Source organism: Hyperolius riggenbachi, chromosome 6 (genome assembly GCF_040937935.1).
Source record: "Hyperolius riggenbachi isolate aHypRig1 chromosome 6, aHypRig1.pri, whole genome shotgun sequence".
Classification (NCBI taxonomy): Eukaryota; Metazoa; Chordata; class Amphibia; order Anura; family Hyperoliidae; genus Hyperolius; species Hyperolius riggenbachi.
Window position 1 is genome coordinate 303,969,595 of NC_090651.1, and position 23,225 is coordinate 303,992,819.

Sequence of the window (23,225 nt, forward strand, 5' to 3'; positions counted from 1 at the left end):
TGACTTCCAAACGACCGGTCGTTTGGAAAAATCAGATGTGTGTATGTACCTTAAGCCTGGGAACACTGACCTGTCACTTGTGGGAGCAAACTTCATACTGTAAGTACAGTCTGATGCCCCACCATCTATGCACATTGCTTTTTGCACATAATTATCTGGAGTGTACCAATGTATGATCTTCCAGAAGTGATGTGCAGTGCTTATCCTGCAGGCACATAGGCTGTGATACAAGTAATGTATATTATGATTGTAGTGGACACATAAGGCAGGGACAGAGGGGAGGAAATTCTTTCACCTCTCCTCCAGTCAGCACCTGATGTAGCTTTGCAATGTTTCTATTTTCAGGAATCTGGCCCTTGCAGCAGTACAGGGCTGGATATGGTACTGAGCATAGGGAAGCTGCTAGTCAATGAAACTAGGAAAGGTGTGTAATACTTACCCCGGCATTGGTTCCGGCTGCTGATCTCATATGGGGGTGGAGGGGAGACCACTACTTATGGGGATCATTTTCTGGAGCCCTCTAGACAGCAGGGAAAGGCATAAAAGACTACCAGACATCAGAGAAATATTGAGGGGACCACTAGACTACCAGGCCAGCATATGGAGGACCACTAAACCACCAGAGAAGTATATGGGGGGGGGGGGGGGGGTGAGACCACCAAACTACCATGAAAGGTCCCATTCACAGTGGTGTGGTGTAACATGGCTTACCACACTGTAATGATGTTCCCAGGGTGGTGGGTGTGTTGCGATACAACTGGTTGCGGTATGGTAAAGTGTGTGTGAACACAGTGATGGTGAAGCATACTTTTCACTGACTTTGCAGTTGGTGCGGTACAACCTTATTGTTCCATTGCATTGCGTTCCTATTACACAGGGAACACAACGTTCCACTGTGACCGTGGCCTAAAGGACAAGAATCATAGGTGAAGTAGGGAACCACTACAAAGGGGATGCTGCTTAAACTATTGCAATATACCATACTTTTTAACCATGACCACACCCTCTACATAACCTTTTCTCCCTTTTACAAGTAAAAAAAAGTCTCAGTTCATTGTGAAAAGTACACACCAAAGTAAAAACTCACCTTTATTTCAATCAAATACCATCACAGTAAGGCCTCATGTCCACACAAGTGTTGCTGATCAGGTTGTTAAATATAGCGCTGAAATATTCCACGGCGCTTTACAAGGTACATATTCATGTTTTTAACTGTCCCTCAGAAAAGCTCACAAACTAATCCCTACCATAGTGATAGATTCATTGTATTCTAGGGCCCATTTTAGGGGAAAGCCAACTTATTTGTATGCATTTGGGATTTTGGAGTAAGACGTATGTGTGTGTGTGGGGGTGGGGGACATACAAACTGTGCAGATAGTGCCCTGGCTAGGCTTCGAACTGGGGACCCAGCGCTGCAAGGCATGAGCCATATCCACTGTGCCACCCGTTTAAAGAGAACCCGAGGCAGTTCCATGGGGGGGCAGATGGGACAGGGGCCTGTTCTCTGCCTCATGGCATGCCACACCGCCGCTCTATAGCCTCCTGAGATTAGCAACAATATTTGTTGCCATCTTGGCGGTAAACATAGGGGAGAGGGATTCCCTGTTTAAGCCCGCCAGGGGCATTCCTGCAGGGTTTCCACAGCTGCCATTGGGCAGCTCCCCCTGGCCACGACTCCTGTCACACTGAATGAGAGAATGAATCTCATTCCAGTGTTGTGACCTAGAGGTCGTGAAAGTGGGCCAGTATGGCCCACAGGAGCGGTGGTTTTTGTGGCTACCTGATTCAGGGGGGCCGAGTGGATTTTTTTTTTTTTTAATGAGCTCACCTTGGGCTCTCTTTAAGCCAGTGGTCCTCAAACTAAGGCCCGCAGGCCGAATGCGGCCACCTGAGCCTCTTACCGGCCCCCCACACACAAAATGTATTACTTATAGATGCGGTCAGCTAGACAGCTACATCTTTAAATATTGGTGGTCCACAAATAAAATAGCAAGTGCTGGCACCACCCATCCACATGGAAGCCAGAAAGCAGTAATTCGCTGGTTTCCAATCATATTCCACATCAGGTGACACCGCAGTCCAATTGGACTTCAGGTTGTCACCTGGGTATGCTTCACTTTCTGGCCCCCCAGCAGTCTGAAGTATGTTGACCCGGCCCTCGACCCAAAACGTTTGGGGACCCCTGCTTTAAGCAGACACAATTTCTTGTATATTTGAAATAGTGGGCTATGCACCTGGGGTTGAGCAAGTAAGCAGCAAGCTATAGCCCACTAGAGGATCCAATGTGAAAAGAATGTGACAAAACCTATAAATGATTTTTTTCAAGTTATATGACCGTTTTGTTATCTATGATCACCCTGTGTACAAAATCTTGTTTTATAAGAGCTTTCCCTCTTGCCCTTTTGTTGTCCGCTGTTAATGTAAAATTTTCAAAATTTTCAATAAAAAAAAACTTTGAAATAAAAAAAAACAACCTATAAATGATTTTTTATTTTTTTTTGTGTATCACTGTTTTTTTAACATCTATTTGGATACATCGAATACACCTTTTAAAATTAGTTTTGAACATTAATCATTGCATTGCGTTCTCCACAATAGCAGAAATGCAACAGATTGGGAATGCAGCATTGCACATTATGTTCGTGTTGCGTTGGATACCGTGAAGCATATAGTTAATGAAAAGTATGCTTCACTTTTACTGTTAACCCACGTATTTGCAGTGCGTTACCATACTGCAACCCCGCTATACAACGCACATGCTGCACTGTGAATGAGCCATAGGTGGTGCATTGAGGTAAGCCATGACACAAAGCCACCATTACATCACACTGTACCACTGTAAACATAGGTTCACGCCTACACTTGTGAAAAGCATGCAGTTTTCCGCAAATGTGTTTGCATTTCTTATACCCACCCGCATTGATGAGACAAAAATAGGAAACATAGGCATAATTTACAGTAAAATAAGACAGTTTCCTAATATTCTACATTCTGCAAGTGAAAAGGATTTAGGATTATAGTCCGTTTATGTATCCAAGGGACATAATGAGAAACGTGTATGTACAGTGCAAGACAATAGCCAGGCTGTTTTCCTTTTTTTATTTTTCTGCCTGAAAGTTAAATTTTCAGGGCTGCAAGTGACGGCTGCTGTCTGGTCAGTAAAATATAGTACACTTCCCGGATAAGCAAATTACAGCCATAAAGGTTTTACTGGCAGAATACAACTTCTGAGTGCAAAGGGGGGGGGGGGGGTCAACAGTGTATTTTAACTCTGGGACACTAAAGGTTCGTATACACGTCCGATAAAGATCGTTCGTTACGAACGATTCGTGACGTTTACACGATATTCAAATTAGACTGAAAAGATCGTTCGTAATGAACGATTGTGTACACACGTGAACGATATAAGTATAAAGTACTGAACGACGAACGATAAAAAAATGCGTGCGCAAACGGAAGTGACGTTATGACAGGCAATAAGAACATGCGTTATCGGACGATCTTTGTACACACTGCAACGATTGAACGATTATCTTTCGAAAAAATCCGCCGGGTTGGATCGGTCCGATTGAACGATAACGATCGTTATCGTTCACAAAAACGATCGTTCACACTTTTTGAACGCACGATTATCGTTCCGATTGTCGTTATCGTTCGTTTTTGAACGATCGTTATCGTACGTGTGTACTCAGCTTTAAAAGGGACTCCGAGCAGTGCAGAAACTATGGAAAGATGCATATTTTAAAGCTCTTTCTCCTCTTTCCAATGATATATAAACCGCCGCCCTACGCCTTTTAGTTTTCGCTATTTTTGCAATTGAAATTGCCGCGATTTCAAATCGCGAAAATAGAGAAAACTTGAAGGTGTAGGGCGACGATTTAGGTGTCGCCAGAAAGAGGAGAAAGAGCTTTAAAATGATATCCATCTTTCCATAGTTACTTGTATTACACAGGACGACACTTTCCCCAGTGTCAGCAGCTCCATTCAGCAGAATGGAGCTGCTGACTTTAGGAAAAAGTCGCCCTGTGTAATACAAGTAACTATGGAAAGATGGATTTCATTTTAAAGCTCTCTCCTCTTTCTGGCGACACCTAAATTGTCGCCCTACGCCTTTTAGTTCTCTATTTTTGGGATCGAAATCGTGGCCGCGGCAATTTCAATCGCGAAAATAGCAAACTAAAAGGCGTAGTGTGGCGGTTTATATATATCATTGGAAAGAGGAGAAAGATAGCTTTAAAATGATATGCATCTTTCCATAGTTTCTGCACTGCTCGGAGTCCCTTTAAAGAGAACCTAAACTGAGAGGGATATGGATGTGTCCTTTTAAACAATACCAGTTGCTTGTTAGTCCTGCTGATCTCTTTGGCTGCAGTGGTGGCTTAATCACACACCTGAACCAAGCGTGCAGCTAATCCAGTCTGACTTCAGACAGAGCACCCGATCTGCATGCTTGTTGAGGGTCTGTGGCTAAAAGTATTAGAGACACAGGATCAGCAGGAGAGTCAGGCAACTGGTATTTTAAAAAGGAAAAAAAAAAAAAAAAAATCCATATCCTTCTCAGTTTTGGTTCCCTTTAATAGGCCGCCATTGAGCAGAGACAATAAAACATTCTTACTTTGTAAATGTTTAAATATAAAATAAAAACCGTAGGCTGTCTACAAAAAAAACAAAACAAAAAAAAAAAATAAAATCATTTTTAGGAGTAAGAAGAGAAATACAATTGTTTAGCTCATCAATTTATTTTCACCTCGGGTTCACTTTTAGTAAGAACATTTCTGTAGTAGACCATCTGTCTGTTATTGTATATAAAATAAGAAAAAACAGTGAATTTGATAAAAAGTCCTTGTTCTACAGAACAAAATATGATAGCTGCCTGCATGCAGGTCTCAGGGATACATAAAGGCCCAGAAACAGAATCTTTCTCCAGTCCAGGTAATGCAAGATTTGCACTGTCCCTGGATTCTGCACTTCGCTGCAGGCTATTCAACATACACATGTCCTATTGCACAGTTCATATATACCAAGAAGTTACATAACACAGGGGCGGAGTTATTGTGTCATTGTCCCACTCTTTTCACTTTTCACTTTCACAAACTCTGCCATGCTGGAGAAATACTTCTGATTGGCTTCTGCTACCTTCTTCTCTGCAGCTTGTGGATTCACAATCTCCAACCCCTTTGGAAGAAACAAGAAACAACAAAATCACCATGTGCCTGGACAAGGCAGCTGCCATCACATCAATCTAGACCTCAAATTTTATACTATGGCAATCTCCAACACCGCAGAGATAATCCTCTGATATGCACACACACCTGCTGATAATGAAATTATAGTGATCATACAATGAATTACACACTGCAGAGCAGTTTGTATTGACATCTGTGCACTGTTTACCCATGTGACCTCTTCTGTATGATACTATAAAAAGATGCAAATGTTACTACCAGATCAGTGTTTTTTTTATTTTAGCATTTTTTTTTTATTTCTTATTTGCTACATTTCCTTGCTTCCAATTAGTACTGCTGTAATGTGTATTCATGGCCACTTGTCACTAGGGGGCAGTCTGAGAAAACAACAGAGGACCGCTTTAAGTTTGAATATTTTCTGCAAGTAGAGAAAGATCAAAGCATTCCATGAATTTAGAGCACACCGAGTTCTGCCGACTGAGGACAAAAGCAGTGCACTTATCTCAAAAGATAGCTCTATTGAAGCTGCTAATGGGTTAAATCTGCCCTTTTTGCTGGGAAAAAAATGCAGTATCATTTTTTATATCCATAAGAAAGTATTGTATGCAAATCGCATTTGAGTCACTGACTTTGCAGGAAGAGCCAACATATGCGATTTTAAAACCGTACATTGCAAATCAGAGAACTGCGATTCGCAATGCGGCCTATAGACTTTCAATAAGTGCGATTTCCCTTCAAACTAGTGTGCTAAGAATTGCAGGACTCACCTGTAGAGGGGTGAAGGCGACACTGGATGCGGTCCCTGAAGACCGATCTCTGATAGTGGACTTTCCTCCATAAACCACACTTTGCCTTTGTAGTGTGCGCTGTGAAGAAATAACGGTATTAAAGATATGCATGCAAAGCCAGTTTAATAACGCACTGTGTACAGGTTTTGGAGAGATTTGCTGGTACTAAAAGTCCTTTATGCCTACTGAAAAGGGATTGGGGGAAAAGCAACTGTCTCAGGTACACCTGCATGCTATTTTCCTATAAAATAAACCCGAGATGAAGATTGACAACTTTGGATTTTTACTTACCTTGGACCGTTCATGCGCAGTGCCCGATGATTGGGCCAGTTGGGGAATAAAGACAGGTTGCGGGAGAACTGAGTAGACCAGACAGACTACAGGGGGCTGGAGGAAGCTCCAGGTAAATATAAATCCTGAGGTGTTCTTTATCTCTGGTACACTTTTAGTGAAACATCAGCTTTATTAATATAGGTGTACCCACTACCTTCTTGTAGATACAAATATTACAGTGTACTTTGATGTAACCTGCAGGATCATGAGTTCCCCTGTAAACATTGCATTATACTTTTATCTAGTCTGCAGTCCCATGTATCTTCATAAACCATATACCTAAATAAAACTATATATCTTGGCCATGTACCTAAAGAAACTTCAGTTAACACTAATTGGCCATTTCTTCTTCCCTACACACATTGGTGCATTACAATTAGACCACCGCTCCAACTGCTCATGATGAGCTGCCTGTGCAAGACTCACGGAGCAGTGCGGAGCTTTGCCTTTTGATTCCTCACTCCTGGAGCCAATGCTTTGAAATCCACCAGTCTGCTTGTGCAACCGCATATAGTGGTAATCGCACACAGACAGGATGTACAACCTTAGAGACGCTCACTGCCTGCCAACAACCACCAGCTGAGTGAAGGAGGAATCCAGCTGCCTTTGTACCTGATCCCTGGCTAGAGGGATAAAAGCCTACACCCTGGCTACTCCTGCACAGGTTCGCCAGCAGCCTCTAGAGGTGAGACTATTCTGAATTCACCTGATCTACCGCTATACTGTTACCCTGAGTGCGCTCTGTCGCTTGTCTCAAACACAGATACACAAGATACACAGATACTTTTGCCACTGAGGTGGATAATAAGAGCAGCACCTTTATCCCCCCCACTCCTTTCCACGTTGATTGCTCCTTCTGTTTGCCAGAAATGAACCTTCTGCTTATTTTCCACAAATCTCCCATAAACATTGTAGTGTATATCTAACCTGCAGTTTCATCTGTGCCTATAATCAATGCAGTGTACATGTATCTAGATGCAACATCACATGTCCAAAATGTCCAGATACTTATCTCTAGACTGCAGACTTACATGTCCCCAGGAAACACATTTGCAGAAAAGCTTCGTACTTCGATTACCTGTAAGGTTTTGGAGATTCTGGCCTTTGTGGCTTCATTGACTTGAGCTTGACGCACTCTTCCGCTTCCCGACTTCCCAAGGTGTCCCAAACTGAAACCAAGATCTTCTTGATAGGCATCTTCTTCAATCTGATATGGGTAGAAGAACAGATGTGTCATTCGTCACAAGTACCTGAATGTCAGGGCTCCCCTAATAGCACTGTGCCTAAGCTGATGAACCTGGACATGTGGAGGAGTGTCCAGCCTCATTCTTATACCCTACAGGCCTACTGTGTTCCTCAATGGATAATAAGAGATGTCCGTTACTGTGCATATCCAAGCATGAGCAGACACAGTTTCACCTAGAAAATATTCGTTTATGAGCCAACAATTCCATTAGCAGAGTGGCTTGGCATGCTGACACTTCTATGTCTCCCACAACAAATGTATAATGGTATATTATGTTATTGCTACAAACACTCCATTTTTCAATTGAGTTGTTAACGGGCTGTTTATATAACAGCTAGCAGTCAATGTTTATAATGCTTTTGCTTGGGGAGCAGTCTGGAGTACATAGGCAAGATGCCTGCAGCAAATTGAGCAAAATGCAGCCTAGCCGCAAGACTGAAGTCGGATCCTCGAATTATGTGCATAGCAGCGGAAGGTGGTGGCCCTGCATGGTATTATGGCCAGCAGACAAATTTTCAAAAAAAAAGTTTCCCAAAGGCTTCAGTGTGGTGAGGAGAGGTGGGGGAGCCACAGGAACAAGCTGTGAAGAACGAAGAACTCTGAACCTACACAGCCTTTTAATTAATAGATCAGTCTGAAGTGAGCTTCCAGCGTTTTGTGTTAGTTGCTTGAGACTGCCGATAGTGGAGTTCTGGATAACCAGGGACTCTACTGTAATAACATACCTCTCCAAAGCTCATGCGGTTAGCCTGTTTGCGGATTTCTGTCAGCCCCAGTCGTTCCTTCATCTTACGGTACCTAAATAAGACAGAACCAGGTTATGGAATTCATGTTGTGAGCAGAATGAATGCTTCTAATGTGCAGAAAGTGCTCCTCACCTTCGGCCACCACGCTTCTTTCTCTGCCCATCTAGGGGGGCTGGCAGGGGTTTCACTTGCTTAACAGGGGGAGGTTCTTGCCACTTGTCAAATTTTCTTTCAATCTCCTCTTTTAAATCATAACCCACCTGCAACAAAGACGATCAAACCTTCAGGCGTCAGGAACAATCAGGCTATGGTCTCTTTAGTATGAAATTTACAAGCCACTCTGTCCCATGCCCAAGTTCCCTGGACAACAATTAGAGAACAAGCTCAAAACGAAAACATCTCTAGGCAGCACAGAGTGGCAGCTGCTGATTAGGCCACTCCCACAATAGACTATAATGCAAAGTAGCAGCTATACACTGCTACTAGCTATACACACAGCTACACAGTCAGCACCAGGTCTTTAATTTGGATCCAGAGCTCAGCTGCTGTATAGCTTGAGCACCAGATATTGGCTACAGCAAAAATGAATGGGTGTCAATATTTGGCTACTTTACAAAAAGCTAGCACCCAGCTATACAACAGCTGAGCCCCATCACCCATATTATACACCTGCCAATGAAGACAATGGAAGGTGAATATTGGTTAGGATCAGCAGTTAGGCAAGTAACAGGTTGTGTGGGTTATTGTTGGGGATGAGGTAAGGGAGAGTAGATTAAACAGTTAAGGTAGCCATACTTCAAGTGATGATGAGCAGATTCGATCAAGAGAAATCTCTCTCTAATAGAATCCTGCTGAAATTGATCCGGAATCAGCTTTCTCTTCTCAGGCCAATTTACAAAGTTGCTTTATAACTCACTTACAGAGAATTACAAGAACAAAAACACTTGCCTACTAGTAAAAGGTCAATGTCTTTTTCAAGGAACAAACAACCACCATGATGGCAGCTGCTGTTCTTTAGTTGGCTTGTTCTAGTCACATAATGCTGCAAGCATGTGTCCTGGCACATTCCCCTTTCCCTCTGTAAAGAATGGACTATCAGTAAATGGGGTCTTTTTTTGGCAGGCTGTTAAGTACCTCTTACTAGTGTCTCAACAAGCTCCTTATAAGATGAACAATGTCCTCAGAGCCATTAAAAGCTTTATTTGAATATGCTTCGTACTGTGAAGATCGGTTTTACAGCATTTTTTGAGCTTAAAGAGTACCTGAGACAGGGGAACAAGCTCTAAATTTCTTACCTGGGGCTTCTTCCAGCCCCTCGGTTTCCTCCCGGGCTTCTCTGCTGTGCCCCTCCAAAAGGTTGCCGACTGGACGAGTCTCAGGCTACTGCGTATGTATGGGCCCAGCCTCGCCGCCTCACTCACATTCTCGTGGCCGGGAGAGCAATCAGGGAGGCACACGACCTAGGCTGCGCATGCGCAGTAGCCTGCAGCGGCCCACTCTTGTGGTTGGGAGTGCAATCAAGGAGGCTACACATGTGCAGTAGCCTGCAGCGGCCCATCTTACAGAGGGGTACAGTGGCAGAGCTGACCAAGAGGAAACAAAGGGATCTGTAAGGCTACGAGGGACTGGAAGAAGCCCCGGGTAGGTAAAATAGAACTTGTTCCCCTGTCTCAGGTACACTTAAAATGTTTTCATTTTCAATACAGAGTTTGCTTAATGAAAGTTTGAGTACAATGTATTTTAAGATTTACAACCCTAGAGATCAGCCATAAATAGTACCACAGAGAAATTATTTTCTTATGAAACTGATCATGTTCACATTTAATAGCAAATATTATAGAAGCCATTACATTGCACAACTCTAGAAATATTTTGAGCGCTGACCTTTCCCTCAGAACTCTCGTGGAAACTATCTACTCGAGCAGCCAAGGTGCACTTGGCAGACACCAGGCGAGCAGCCTTCCGATGTAAGTCCTGCAATGGATTAGAGAAGCATTTAAACTCAAATCTTATGAACATGACTAAAGTGTAAAAAAAACAAACAAACAAAAAAAAAAAACCCTAGAAGCCTACTTACTGGTGGCAGAGACTGGACAATATCACTGTGATAGATATATCCTGTATGAGGAAGAACAGAGGTGCTGGAGAATCCCGATAGGGTCTTCCTCTGAGCCCCCAGAAGCATAACGTTGCAGGCAGGCATCTTTGACAAGTTTGTAAGACCACCGGCAATACCTAAAATAAAAAGAAATAACAAACAAAAACAAAAAAAAACAAAAACAAAAAAAAGAGTACCAGAAGTGTAAAAAAATTAATTACACTTCATAGCGCGGGAAGAGGGGGTTAGGTTAAAATACCATTTCAATCAGATTCTTAATGATCCGCTCAGGATCGATCAGACGGCCTTTGTACACACACTCAGCTGAAACAGTAGTTATTGGATGTTTTAGCCAACAATTATCAGTTAAAATCTGACAGAAGCAACAGATTTTGGACTAGTCCATCTCCTCATGGGGGATTCTCAGGGTTTTCTTTGTTTTCAAAAGCATTTCCTGAATGCCAGTTGCTTATTCTAACTGCCAAAATCATGTGCGAGTAGGGAGGCTGCCGGGTATCTTAGCATTTTGCCATGAAATTCTTTTGAAAACAAAGAAAACCATGAGAATCTCCCAAGAGGAGAAGGATTAGTCCAAAACATGTTGGTTCTGTCAGATTTTAACTGCTTACTTTCTTCACTGGATGGGTCCTTTAAATATACTTAGTGTGCTTAAGTTCCAGTGTCCCTCTCTTGCATTGTGACTTTGCTACAGTTTTCTATGACAGAAATTCAATATCCAGTTTGATAACCAAAGAAAAGTACACATGGTCTACATAGTTATCCAGTGTATGGCTCACCCATGATCTTGGCAGCAGTTGAGGCCCCCACAATGATGGACAGATTGGGAGCAATGAAGGACATACGAGACTCCACATATTCGTAGATTCTGTGTTTGGATTGGTTGAGCTCCAGTGCCATGTCACAGGCCTCTTCAATGTGCTCCAGTTCCTCATCAGTCAGCTGCTGCCTGCACACAAAGCACACACATACCAGCCATGAAAGTCATATAGAAATCACACCGATCCAGTATCATGCAAGTAAACAATGAAGTGGCCAATCCTTACCCCTGTGTGGTGGAGGCGGTCACACTGACAACCATTATAGTGGCATTGGTGAGGATCTGGTGAAGGTTCTCATTGTTTTTGCATTTATCCAAACAGTTTCCAAGTTCCTGCAAAAGTGACATGCAGAGAAATTAGCAGCAAAGGCAGACAACAATTTCTAGATACATTCCCAGCAAAAGTATTTCAATTTGCATTCCACAATGTGCAGCTCATCTATAAATAATGTAAAAATAAATAAGATGATCTAAAAATAAAAAAAATGTAGCATTATAATAATGATAAAAAAACTCCACCCACCTTCACTGTTCTGATATAGTCCAATGCATTGGGCACCAACGACTCCAGTTCAGGAAATCTCTTAGAGTATTTATCTCTGATAAATTTGTGAATGATGTCTGTGGAAATACACACAATTCATAAGGCGATGACAAGATGCTGCCACTCAGAAGAGCACAAAAATGCACATTGTAAAATGCAGATACATGCTGTTTTTTATGCCGCCCATAGACTTTCAATACGGGGAAAAATGCATGCGTTTTATCCGCAACACAAGAGATTCTGCCTATTGTGCGCCTAGTCTAAAACACATGACACTCTAATTCACTACTTCCTGATCCCTGTGATTGGCTCACAGTGATCAGGGGCTCAGGAGCCAATGAAAGCGGCTCCTGACTGATGTGCTGGCAGGGGCGCGCGATTGCGTCCTATGCATGGGAGGCGTCAGTGTTAAAACTATGGTGCCTCAAGCAGCCACAAGCGCGGTGTAGTTTTAACTTGTGGTGGTCATAAACCGGTTACATTTGTGGTCATAAACCGGTTACATTTGACTGAAGGGGAAACAACATTTATGTTCACATGAAACGGTTCTTCCAGCAGCAACTGGCTTTTTAGCCAGTCTCAGACTGCAATATTAAAGGATACCTGAAGTGACATGTGACATGATGAGATAGGCATGTGTATGTACAGTGCCTAGCACACAAATAACTATGCTGTGTTCCTTTTTTTTTTTCTTTCTCTGCCTGCAAGAGTTAAATATCAGGTATGTAAGTGGCTCAGACAGGAAAGGACTACAGTGTGACCCTCACTGATAAGAAATTCCAGCTATAAAAAAACTTTTCTAGCAGAAAATGGCTTCTGAGAGCAAAAAAAAAAAAAAAGATAAAAAGGGGAATTTCTCATCAGTGAGGGTCACACTGTAGTCACTTCCTGTCTGAGCCACTTACATACCTGATATTTAACTCTTGCAGGCAGAGAAAGAAAAAAAAAAAGGAACACAGCATAGTTATTTGTGTGCTAGGCACTGTACATACACATGCCTATCTCATCATGTCACTTAGGGTATCCTTTTATTTGCGACTGAGGAACACTGGAAGGTTCATTTTGGCACAGGGACAACGTCAAGCAGCAGACATGAATAAGTGTTCGGCAAGTGGCAGTGAGCTATCAGTACACAGCGCCGGGTTTGTTAGAACAAGTAATGCTAGGTAGATCAGTAGTATTAGTGTTAAGGATAGGTTAGAGGCAGTTAGAAAGATCCTGTCGGAAACGATAAACAATCATCACTACCTGTAGAAGAGTATCATTACGTCACTGTATTGTGGTAATCAATTTTTTCTAAACAGACATAATAGCCATAAAACTTACTCAATTCATTCTCAATCTCCACTGTCAAATTATTTGCATCCACAATCACTTTATACTCCGGAGCAGCCTCCACCGGTCCCAAAACTAGACAAGAACAAAATCAAAGTTACAGATGGAAAACACTATCTGAGATCCATGAGCCATAGTTGGGCTGGCAGCCACTTGTAGTCTCACTATCTGCAGACTACTCTCGACCTGCGTGGATTACCTCAAAAAGACAGCGAGTCCGAAGCTTCCTGTCTGATTACTGAGAAAATTGCTGGTCATCTGTGACTCGCTTGTGCATGGCTGCAACCCTGCAGCTTCATACAGGCTGCACAGAAATGTGGACAGAGGAGCACACTATCAGTACTGTACCTGCATTAACTGGTGAGACCTATACTTTCTGTGTAAGGTGTTGCACGATTATTGCATGCAAATCCTTGCATATTGAGCACTGTGAATTTTGATCTAGCTAAGACATTGTCTGTGCTCGCTTGCTGATGCATTGAAAAGAAATAAGCACTCCAAATTATTGAGGGAATTAAGATGTAGTACTTAAGTATTCTTTATGTGCTTGAGTATGACAATTTCTGATATAGTAAACTACTTTGCCTGGTCCCTTAGAGTTTACTATAAAGGCATTCTACTGTAATTAAATCTGGACCAATGTAATATGAATTCTTTTTTGCTTGTTTGGTGCATGCTGTATACAAGAGGAGAAGATAGTTACAAAATAAAATGTATCCTGATGCTAATAAGAAAGATTTAAGTTAACCGGTTAAGGAAAACAAAAAAAAAAACAAAAAAATACCTTCTGATGATTTTACTTGCTTTTTAACATATTCTTCAATTTTTGCCAAAATGTCTGCAAACTAAAAAGAAGTTCAAATTATTATATGCTTTATTAAAGCATATGCAAACCATAAATAAATACAGAAAGAATCCACCTCATTTTAGATGTTCACATGTAACACAACCACATTAGAATATACCACGACACACTGCCATCCCATTGTAAATTTGAGCTATCAACAATTACTGTCCCTAGTCCACCACTCACACCACCCACAGTAATTAATCCATTGGATCGCACCATAAGTGGTCAATAATTGATTTCACGGATACCAATTGAAGTTGGCAAGAAACTTGGGAGGTCAAAGTTAAGACCATTGGGCATCAACTGTAGCCAGGCAACTGGTATTGTTTAAAAGGAAATAAATATGGCAGCCTCCATATCCTATTTCAGTTGTACTTTAACTTTATCAACAGTTCCTGTGCTGCAGTGGCCACACAGTTTCCGTGCTGGCCCTACCCCTTACCCCACATAGGCTAGGCTTCCAACCCATCCCTTAATAAACGCCATTCCTTTCTTATGATTGTTTCCCACAGCGTGGCAGGCCAGGTGAACACCAAGCCCAATGTCACTGCATACACAACAGGGACATATCATGAGAAGAAGGGGCTGTGGGGGCCTGTAATGCTAGGTACACACGATGCAATTTTCTGACAGATTTACTGTCAAATCGATTATTTCCAACATGTCCGATCTGATTTCCGATTTTTCAAACGATTTTCCGTTCACTATGAAAAATCAATCAGAAATCAGAACTGACGTGTTGGAAATAATCGATCGGACAGTAAGGGCTCGTTTCCACTTGTGTGGTGCGGAATCACCGCTGACGAAATCGCATACGGGTGTGATTCCGCATGCGTATTTTACTGCGATTTTAACCATGTCACTGTGTGTGATTTAACATTAGTTTCTATGCAAAATTGCGGTAAAATACGCATGCCAAAACCGCATGCGATTTCCCTATTAAATACATTAGCGGCGATTCGCATAGCAGTGTGCGGGGTGCGAATTCTGAGGGCTCTTCTGTGCAGATTTCTCCCGCACAGAAAAAACGCTCAGGATTACTGACAAGTGGAAACAGGGCCATCCACTTGTATTGGCTATGCGAATACGCATGCAGACAATGCATGCGGATGCGCGATAGTGGAAATGGGCATTAATCTGTCCGAATATTGCATTGGGTGTACCTAGCATTAGGCTCCTGGTATGTAGTTTGTTTGTGAACTGGCATATAGCACTGTAATGCAATTACCTGATTAACCTCACCTGTTTACTGTCCAGAAGTTTAGCTATACTTTTCACCGACTCCGCATTCAGATCCACCTGCATTTCCTCCTGAACTTCCTCAATTGTCTCCAGGTCATCTTCATCTATTAAGTTGTCCTCTTCTTCCTCAGCTGCCTCCTCCAGGTCAGCCAGCAGCTCATCCGCCAAGGACATTTTGTATCACTGAGGAACAGCAGAGATTTTTGAACGATTTAACTGTGGTGCATTGTTCCAAAGTGCAGTATTGCTTAGTTAACATAACTGGAAAAGGTCAATAAGATGCAAATACGCCCAGCTTGCATGCATATTTAAAGAAAATTTTATGCAGCTGGGAACTGATCCAATCAAAGTAACTTCCTGCCAACTTTGATTTGTCCAAGTCTAATCTTAAAGCTAACCCAAGCCGGGTCTAAAAGTAAAACCCACATGCTGCCTGATCCAGGGGACTGTCAGATCATGTAGCGCTCATTACCTCCTCTCCCCACCACTGTGACCTGCAGCAATCCATCACTTTTATTTTCGTGGCCTCTGAAGTCACCATGCAGGAGAAGCAGCGCGGGCGCTCTCCTCTGAGAGCACAGCGTTCATGGACACGGCGCAGGCAGCGGAGAGCCTGATGGAAGGCTATGATAGGCGGGGAAGGGGTATTATGCAAGCGTTCCTATCCTGCAGTGCAACGCCCCTTCCCCATTAGTTTGCTGGCATCTGAATGTCATCAAAGTCTGAGGGGGTCTAGCGGGGTGCAGGGGGCATGGAGAGCGGCGAGCAGGGCACACAGAGGCATGTCCTGCAGATGGAAACATGCCTCTGTGTCCCTTTTTTAGGTTTAAAAAACTGCCTTGGGTACTCTTTAAGGCCCGTACACATGCTAGATTCATTGTTGCCAACCGTCCGTCTAAGGACAGGCAGTCAGTAATAAAGACATGAAATTTCCCCCGTCCGTACTGCCCGTCCTTTTGAGACAAGCGTCCGTTAAAGTGTAACTGTCGGGCATAAAATCAAAAATCAATTCTTTATTTTTATCTGGTAAACAAGTAATAAGGATGCTAACCAGGCAACCAAAAAGTTAAAATCACTATTACTTTTCTTGTTTATAAATGATCATTCCCCAATTTACCTGACTCTTTTTTGGTACGTTGCCGCACAAAAGAAGTTGCAGGGCATACTGGGTTGTCTTTTTTTTCTTCTTGACTTCCCCTCAGACTTAAAGTGGATCCGAAGTGAACTTTTACACATTGCATAATTGTTCCTTTCCTATTGTTTATAGGGCATTCCTCAAGCCGAATACTTTGTTTTTGTTTTAATGCTCTAATTCCCTATAAACTAAAGAAGCCACACCCACAGGTTTTCAGAGAGCCAAGGCAGTAGCAAGGGCTCATGGGAGCTCAGTCTGGGCATGAGGAGGGGGAGGTGTTACTAGCCATTGATTTCAGAGGCACAGGGGAGGAGGGAGGATTAGGCTGATGGCTCAAGATACAGATAAGCCTACCTCTGTGTAATGTTTACAAACAACATGGCTGCTGTCATTGTATCACAGGAAGAAATAATCATATTCTATTAAAACTGTTTGCAGCTAGATTTGCTGTGTAAACCATCTAAAAACTTTAGGTAACATATATAGACAAGTTACTTGTTATAGTTAGTTTTTCATCTCGGATCCGCTTTAACTAATGTACAGAAGCAAGAAAAAAGAAAAAAAAAAAAAAAAAACAGCATGCCCTGCAACTTCCTTTGTGCGGCAACATACCAAAAAAAGAGTCAGGTAAACTGGGGAATGATCATTAATAAACAAGAAAAGTAATAGAGATTTTAACTTTTTGGTTGCCTGGTTAGAAACCTCATTACTTGTTTACCAGATAAAAATAAAGAATTGATTTTTGATTTTATGCCCGACAGTTACACTTTAAAATAACTATTTACTGGCACTGCCGCTATTTTCTGTGCACAGAGCTATAGGCAGCCATGTCCCCCATGGCTGCACGGTAAGAAGCAGAAGCAGTTTCCCCTTCTCCCCCGCCCACCAATCAGAAGCTTTTTTTTTTTTTATTTTAATGCTGGTGCCTTCCTCCAGCCAATGAGAGAGAGGCAGCCAGCCGACAGAGCCCGCCCCAACAAATTCTGTCTACAGTAGCAGTAGCACAACAGAGAGAACTGAGTTCTGCTCACAGCTGTGTTCTTCTGTTCTCAGACAGCCAGACAGGTATATATTAGTGTAATTCCTGTGAGATCGTGTCGTCTGCTGACAGATGACACAGAATTCCTCTGCTTACTGTGTGTGACATAATGCAGAGCACTGACAGGCAAGGCAGGGCTGCATGTCACACACAATGCCAAATAATGGATGGAAATCTGCCCTAAAGTAATGCTTTGCAACTTAGTATACTACTGTAGTCTAGTATTGCACACAAAACTTTTGTGTCTATCTAATGCCTCCCAAAATCATTTGTCTGTTCTTGCCCGTATTGTGTGCTCCTGCTGTCCAAACAGTGCACTTTCAGAGAGCTATCCTATGCGCATGCGTGCTCCGCTATCCTTGGAAGCTCGGGGAGTCGGGGCTCGAGTGGCCAAGCGTGTGGTCCTCCCTCTCTGTCCCTCCCTCAGGTTCAAGTCCAATATCGCCTTTTTGGTTCTGGCCCCTCTATCCTGCCAATAAGGAGAGAGAGAGGTAGCTTAGTTAGGCCAGCCCACCACGTCACACACTCATCCCGCAGCGTCTGCACCAGGAAAAGAGAAAGAACAGCAAAGGCAACCGTGCAGCATTTAGCCAGCCCGCATTACTGTGTGTCCTGCCTGAATAACACACCGGCACAGCTGCCACGCACTGCGACCATGCGACCAGCAGCAGACAAAGACAGACCACAAACTATGCTGACTGAGAGTGACAGTCACAGTGTCATGAGTGAGAGTGACCGCCCGCGCAGTGTTCATTGCAGCAGAGAGGATTAGCAATCCCTTTTAGCCAGGCCTACTGCAATGCAGTGCTGGCTGTCTGGAGCCTGGACTGGGTCTGGAGCCTGGGGGAAGCCGAGGATAAGTAACAGTCGGTCCACTACTGGAGTCTGGCAGCCTGGCTCTCTCTAAAGAAAAAAAAGTGTTGAGGACTATTAGAGGAATGCATTCCATCCAATCTATATGTACATCGTGCTATAGCGGCAGAGTCAGATGGCTCACCCCCTCTGACTCTGCCGCAGAGGCTGCCCTCTCCTACGGGGGGGGGCTTCACCTCAGTCACACCCCCAGACCAGACAACAGGAACTGGGGAGGGGTGGGTCTGCTCCTCTCCCCATCCTGCACCTTCCGTGTCCTCACCCCACCTACCTCTCTACAATTCACATCATTTGAGGCCCACACCATCCGCCTCTACCACCCCCTCCCTGCCATTGTTGCGGTCTTATACCGCCCTCCGGGCTCCACCCCACAATTTCTCGATGACCTTGCCTCCTGGCTCCCTCACATCCTCTCCTCTGACCTCCCCACCATCATCCTTGGGGATTTCAATATTCCCATCGATGAAGCCCAGAGCTCCGCTGTGACCCGGCTATTCACCATTGCCAACTCACTTGGACTAGTACAACACGCCAACACCCCCACTCACACTGCAGGTCACACTCTCGACCCTATATTCAGTAAATCCACCACCATTGCAGACCTTGACATCGCACCCTTTCCACCCTCACACCATCACCTTCTCACCTTCAACCTCCTCACGGAAGGCACCTCCAAATTAGCCACCCACCCACCTGGTCGATGGCAGTGAGACCTACGCAAGCTCAACCCTAGTGTCCTTGCTGACCCCCTCCATGCCCTCTCCTCCACTCTCCCCACCCTAACCTGTCCTAATTTTGCTGAAGCTCAGTATCGCCAAACTCTCATCAGCCCTAGAGAAAGCTGCTCCACCAATATGTCGCCGCAACCGACTTCCTAACCCCCAGCCCTGGCGCACTACCCATACTCGCATCCTCCAGAGGAAAACACGCGCCACTGAACGGAAACGGAGAAAAACTAGACTTAACCAGGATTTCCTACAGTACAAGACCAACCTGCTGCAGTTCCACACTTCCCTTGCTCATGCGAAGCAGGAATACTTTACCAAGCTCAGCGGAGCACAAGCTTCTAACCCCCGGCGTCTTTTTGCCACCTTCATCTCCCTGCTTAAACCCACCCCCCCACCCTCCGTTTCCTCCCTCTCTGCCACAGATTTAGCCACCCACTTTATCAACAAAATTGTCTCCATCTGCCAGGAAATATCCAATCTTCACCTCCCACCCCCTCCCAACCAGCTCCTCCTCCACCCTATCCTCCCCTCACATCCTTCACTCCTACTACCACCAAGGAAGTCAACCACCTACTGCAGACTTCCCATACCACTACTTCCCCCCTTGACCCTATCCCTTCTGATTTACTCCAGCCTCACTTCACGGAATTGGCCCCAGTCCTCACTACCCTGTTCAACCTCTCCCTATCCACAGGCACCTTCCCCTCAGACTTCAAGCAGGCCACTGTACTACCCCTGCTCAAGAAACCCTCACTCGACCCCTCGCTACCCTCCAACTACCGTCCTATCTCCCTCCTCCCCTTTGCCTCAAAACTCCTTGAGCGTCTGGTTCACAAATGCCTGACCCAGTTCCTCAATGCCAATTCACTGCTAGACCCACTCCAATCTGGATTTCGGCCTGCCCACTCAACCGAAACTGCTCTCACCAAGGTGGTCAACGACCTTGCCTTAGCTAAAGCTGAAGGTAAATACTCCATTCTCCTCCTCCTTGACCTGTCAGCAGCTTTTGACAGTAGATCATCCCCTACTCCTCCAGTCCTTGGGCATTCACGATCTCGCCCTGTCCTGGCGTTCATCCTACCTCTCCAACCGCTCCTTCACGACCGCCTTCAATGAGTCCTCGTCCACCCCCAACCACCTCTCGGTGGGAGTCCCCCAAGGTTCGGCCCTTGGCCCCCTTCTGTTCACCCTATACACATCCTCCATTGGCAAGGTTATCTCTTCCATGGGTTTTAACTATCATCTGTATGCAGATGACACCCAGATCTACCTCCACACCCCTGACATATCCACCACTACCATGGACAAGGTCTCCTCCTGCCTATCAGCCATCTCCTCCTGGAAGTCCGCTAGGTTCCTGAAACTAAATCTAGACAAAACGGAATTTATGATCTTCCCACCCCGGCCATCCATGAACCTCCCAGATGTGCATGTCCCTGTTAACCACACTACCATTTGCCCTACCTCTCAAGCCCGCTATCTGGGTGTCACCCTGGACTCAGCACTCTCCTTCACTTCCCACATCCAAAACCTCACAAAGTCCTGCAACTTCCACCTTTGTAACATCTGTAAGAGTCGCCCTTTCCTGACCTCTGCTACCACCAAACTCCTCATCCATGCCCTCATAATTTCCCGCCTTGACTACTGCAATGCCCTGCTGTCTGGTCTCCCTATGACCCGAACAGCCCCACTGCAGTCCATCATGAATGCGGCAGCCAGAATTATCCACTGCTCCCATCGCTCCACCACGGCAGATCCCCTCCTAGAATCCCTCCACTGGCTTCCTATCCAGTCCAGAATCAGATTCAAGATACTGTGTCTGACCTACAAATCTGTCCAACCTACATTTCCGATCTTACTCAGAGGTACACACCTAGCCGCTCACTCCGCTCTTCCAATGAGCTTCGCCTAACCGCCCCCCCGCATCACCCAGTCCCATGCACGCCTCCAGTCCCATGCACGCTGCTCCAACACTATGGAACTCCCTACCTCCACCCATTAGGGCAGCCCCCTCCTACAACATCTTCAAGAAAGCCCTCAAAACTCACCTTTTCACTCTGGCCTACTACCCCTCACAAGTGCTTTAAACCTACAGCTGAACTCTGGTCCCCTACCATTCGTGTCCTTACCTCTCCCTCTAGATTGTAAGCCTTTGGGCAGGGTCCTCCTCCTTTTGAGTCCTACCTGATCTTGCACCTCCATTACTGTGAACCCATGCTATGCATCTGAGTGAACCTAACTTGCCTAATCTCCATGCTCCATCCAGTGAATGACTAAGCATTACCTGGTACTCATACTATGGTGTGTGATCTGGTTTTCTTGTATTCCTGTATTGTCATATTGCTGTATGTCACCCCTAAATATTGTCTGTAACCTAAATTAATGTTCAGCGCTGCGTAATATGTTGGCGCTTTATAAATACAATAAATAAATAGCTTGTTGTAGGCCTGCCGCTGGCTAAAAATAAAATTTGCTGTGCAGTGCTTGAAATTAGGTGGAAGGTGTTGTGTCCAACTGGGGAAACGCTGCGCCATTATGTGTATTTTCTGGTGAAACACTGCTGCATTACGTGTCTTGCTGTCTGAGGGGGTCTGCTTCCTGTCCCTGGGCCTTTGTGGTTTGTGGGTAGGGGAACTTTGTCTAATTACCTTAACCACCTTAGCGGTATGGACGAGCTCAGCTCGTCCATTACCACCAGAGGGTGCCGCTCAGGCCCTACTGGGCCAATTTTTATGAAATAAAGAGCAGCACACGCAGCCGGCACTTTGCCAGCCGCGTGTGCTGCCCGATCGCCGCCGCTCTGCGGCGATCCGCCGCGAGCAGCAGCGAAAGAGGGTCCCCCCAGCCGCCTGAGCCCTGCGCAGCCGGAACAAATAGTTCCGGCCAGCGCTAAGGGCTGGATCGGAGGCGGCTGACGTCAGCTGACGTCCATGACGTCACTCCGCTCGTCGCCATGGCGACAGGAGAAGCCAAACACGGAAGGCTGCTCATTGCGGCCTTCCGTGTTACTTTTGGCCGCCGGAGGCGATCAGAAGAACGCCTCCGGAGCGCCATCTAGTGGGCTTTCATGCAGCCAACTTTCAGTTGGCTGCATGAAATAGTTTTTTTTTTTATTTAAAAAAAACCCTCATGCAGCCGCCCTGGCGATCTTAATAGAACGCCAGGGTGGTTATTAAGAATCACTTTACCTGTGTTTTGGGAGAGAACTTGGGCCCACTGTACTTGCATTAATCTGTTACATTACAGTTAGCTCAGCCCACATCCTGTTGTGGCCACACCAATTTTTTTTGCCACGACGCACTATGCGCGCTGCACTCCTGTTCTGGTCTGACTCCCCAGTCAAACTTAAGATCCCAATGTGGCCCTTGAGTTAAAAAGTGGGGCCAACCCTGGATTAGAGTAGACTGTGAGCTCCTCTGAGGGTAGTCAGTGACATGATAATGTACTCTGTAATGTGCTGCAGCAGATTTAAGTGCTATATAAATACATAATAATATGGTGGGACATTAGACTGAAAGGATTAGATTGTGAGTTCCTCTGGGGATTGAGTGACATGACTATGTACTCTAAAGTGCAGCAGAAGACGGCATTGCTATATACAGGGCTGTGGAGTTGGTACAAAAATCATCCAACTCCGATGCCTTAGTTTATAAAACCATCGACTCCAGGTACCCAAATATTGCTCTGACTCCTTGACTCCGACTCCACAGCCCTGGCTATATAAATATTAAAAATAATAACAATGGCCAGAGCTTAGCGCCACCCACAACTCTACTTAAAAGTGCACTGTTAACTCCGCACCCCCCACTCTTTCCTAAAGTATTTTTACTATTTATACTTTTCAGCTATGTCATTTGGCCAGGGGGTGTCCAAAAATGCATCCAGCTAAATACAGATATACCAGAATGAACCCCTGGCTTTTGGGCTTGCTGGGTGTCGTAGTGCAGCAGCTTTATAGTACCATTTTGCAGAGGTGTATATGCTGAGCTCTGCAATCAGCATCTTAAGCATCTCCACCTTCAAAATTAAATAAACACCTGAGCCCCTTCCTACATACCGTCTATTGCACCGGAGCTATCTGCCAGACAATCACCGCTTACTTCAGTCCACTTGTCGGATATGATATGGAGAAGACACAGCTAGCAGAACGCAACAACTCTGTCTTCTGAGTTCTCACTAACGGAAACTATGGCGCATACATATGACGTTGCGTACGCGACGTCTGGAACGCAAATAACGTGAGA

General features: G+C 44.7%; 1 protein-coding gene across 1 annotated transcript; it reads right to left on the bottom strand.

Annotated features, from left to right (window-relative positions):
- Positions 1-4,720: 4,720 nt before the first annotated feature.
- On the bottom strand, positions 4,721-23,199 carry PRPF31 (pre-mRNA processing factor 31). The gene is made up of 14 exons (XM_068241240.1): positions 23,039-23,199; positions 15,207-15,389; positions 13,899-13,959; positions 13,106-13,189; positions 11,759-11,856; positions 11,462-11,568; positions 11,195-11,364; positions 10,377-10,534; positions 10,184-10,273; positions 8,432-8,559; positions 8,279-8,351; positions 7,386-7,514; positions 5,954-6,052; positions 4,721-5,175 (listed from the first exon to the last, which is right to left on the bottom strand). The coding sequence occupies exons 2-14, from the start codon at positions 15,378-15,380 to the stop codon at positions 5,050-5,052; spliced, it is 1,497 nt and encodes a 498-aa protein (XP_068097341.1). The 5' UTR covers positions 15,381-15,389; positions 23,039-23,199; the 3' UTR covers positions 4,721-5,049.
- Positions 23,200-23,225: the final 26 nt, after the last annotated feature.